Source organism: Penaeus japonicus, unplaced genomic scaffold (assembly GCF_977035675.1).
Source record: "Penaeus japonicus unplaced genomic scaffold, GWHDUDI00000001_assembly GWHDUDI00000016, whole genome shotgun sequence".
NCBI classification, from domain to species: domain Eukaryota; kingdom Metazoa; phylum Arthropoda; class Malacostraca; order Decapoda; family Penaeidae; genus Penaeus; species Penaeus japonicus.
In genome coordinates this window covers 20614853-20617352 of record NW_028234418.1, presented here as the reverse complement: position 1 = coordinate 20617352, position 2500 = coordinate 20614853, and the positions used below count along the sequence as shown (strand labels likewise).

The window sequence follows — 2500 nt, the reverse complement described above, 5'->3', positions numbered from 1 at the left end:
TAAAAGACAAAACACAAATGAAAACTAAAATAAAAGCATGGTTGCCTACTTGAAATTAAGAGACCAAAGAAATCAGCCAAAGACACAAGCCAGTCTACTAACGCCTATTTGAAGCCCTGTCAAGAGCGCCGGTGCAAACAAGACCTCAGGAATAAGTCTTCATGGAAAAAGAGTGATAAAAAATCTACTGGTAGTAGTAGTAGATGTCATAATAACAATGGCAATAATAGTAGTAATAATAATAATAATAATAATAATAATAATAATAATAATAATAATGATAACTATAATGGCAATAATATAAGAACATTTACGATTATCATATTATTCATAGAAAATCCTGTGAGGTTATTTGCCTAACAAACTATATATGTACACCGTAACTGGATTTTGTTCTTCGGTCAACAATTTGCTCTTTTTCTTCTTTAGAATATTAAAAAAAATAGAATCGAATGGATAACATGAAAAGAAATATTGATAACTTCCAATATTTTTTTGTTTTTTGACAAAATGAAATTGTTCTCACAACAGAAAAAAACAACTTTTCAACAGATACTAAACGTGACTTATTATATTTTTTGTCGGAATGAGACAAGTTTCACAACTATTCGAACTCTTCTACATTCCTGGCTACTAAAGCTTTTTTTGTTTTGTTTTGTTTAAATGTTAGTCACAACGTACAAAAACTGCATATAAAGGAAATATCCATCAAATTCTGAAGCATGCTTGTCATTAGTTCAAATTTCAAGGCAATTTTTTTTTTCGTTTTTTGGGGTATTTTTTGTTTTTAGATACAGGTCACCTTTCAATAGAGAGAAGTCAAGTTTGAACACATTTTATCATTAAAGTACCATATAGAGTCGTGATGTAAACCACCATTTAGAAAAAAAAATCAACAAAAAGAGAAAGAAAACACTTTTGTTCATATTTTGTTCCATTAAACGTCCTTTTTTCCTTTTTTTTAGGAATCCAAGTCGTGACATGTAAGATTCTCACGAAACATCAATCCCTGGGACTCTCGTCGCAGCTGGTCCCGTCATCTCGGTCTCGGGTTTGCTCCCTCTCGCGTCGCCTTCGCTTGGCACAAGTCAACTTCATGGCCATCCGTATCCGAGGAGTGGCCGAGCAAGATAACAATTACTGAAGTCCGGGTTGGTCGTCAAATGGGTGGATTACCTCACTGGGAAACTTCTTTTTTTCGTTTTTTCTTTTTGGCTCTCCTTCACACCAGGCAGTCAGAGCAGTCCAGCCCGTGGGCGTGCGCGCACACGCGGCCACGCAACGTCCGCCGTCAGCGCGAGACGGAGCGAGCGTCGCACGGCGGGGGGAGGGAGGGAGGGGGGGCCATCCCTCTGGCTCTGGCGACGGCGGCGACTCGCTCTAGTTGCCGTTCACGGCCGACTGCGCGGGCTTGCGGGGAGGGGGCGGGCGGCGGGCGGGCGACTGCCTGGCGGGGGTGCCCTCGTGCCGGGGCGGCCGCCTGCGGTTGAGCGTTCCCTCGCGGCTGGAGGGCGCGTCTGGCGGGCCTCGGCCTCCGCCCCGACGCGGCCCATAGTCTCCGCCCGGCGTGCGCTCCTTGGTCGAGCGCGCCGACGGGGGCTGAGCGTCCCAGTTCTCGGCGGCGTTGGCGTGCCAGCTCTCACCGGCGCCGTGCGACCCCCAGCTCTCGCCCGCGTTGGCGTGCCAGCTCTCGCCCGTGTGCGAGCCCCAGTTCTCCTCGCTGCCCCAGCCCTCGTCCGCCGACGTCCCGAAGCCCTCGCCGTCGCCCATCTCGGAACCGCCGCCGCCGCCGCGACGCCGGAACTTGCGATGGCGGCGCCGGCGCCTCTTGCCCTCGCTCGTCACGGAATCTGCAGAAAACAGCTGTTAGCTAAGACTGGCTTTTATGACCACTATGAGAAAACCATGCAAAACTAAAAATGTGGAATGGATATGTCCTGACGATTGTCTTCTCCATATTGATTAAAACATTGCGTAAAAAAGTGAAAAATCGTTGTGGTACATCGTTCCTATGATAATTCTATAGACCACTAAAGGATTGATTTTTTTTTCGTTAAATACCAAAACAAGTTTGCATCATAATACATGTTACGAACGGACAGGTGGCAAAGCGTACATGCCAAAGGGGAGAGTGTATCGCTGTGTTTGTCTATTACACCATGAGTATTAACTCTACTAAATTACCGATGATGCCAATAACAACTATAATCCCTATAACTCATAATATTCACCAAATTAGGGAGCTATGACACAACAAAATTCCGATCTCCGGCTCTAAATACCGGCGGTGCATGATGTGCTGGCAGAATGAGAAAAGCAAAGTGAGTCAGATTATGTGCAGCATCTGTATTGTGCCTCTGTGCCAGAATGGCTGGTCTACTGCGGCATTCGCAGTCGTAAGCACGGGTCTCCTTCCTACTTTACAAAAGTACATGGATACGAAAGAGTTGCCTTTAGTCTTCCCATAAAACTAATACTTCTATCACACTGAACATAAAGA

At 45.6% G+C, this 2500-nt stretch overlaps 1 protein-coding gene across 2 annotated transcripts in view; it reads right to left on the bottom strand.

Moving 5' to 3' along the window:
* Positions 1 to 474: 474 nt before the first annotated feature.
* LOC122254561 (synaptic functional regulator FMR1) overlaps positions 475 to 2500 on the bottom strand; it is a 51167-nt gene continuing 49141 nt past the window's right edge. For both annotated transcript variants that reach the window (XM_043018295.2, XM_043018294.2), the window contains exon 11: positions 475 to 1850. In XM_043018295.2, the coding sequence (XP_042874229.1) occupies positions 1381 to 1850 (470 nt within the window). In that variant the 3' untranslated portion in view covers positions 475 to 1380. The remainder of the gene's footprint in view (positions 1851 to 2500) is intronic.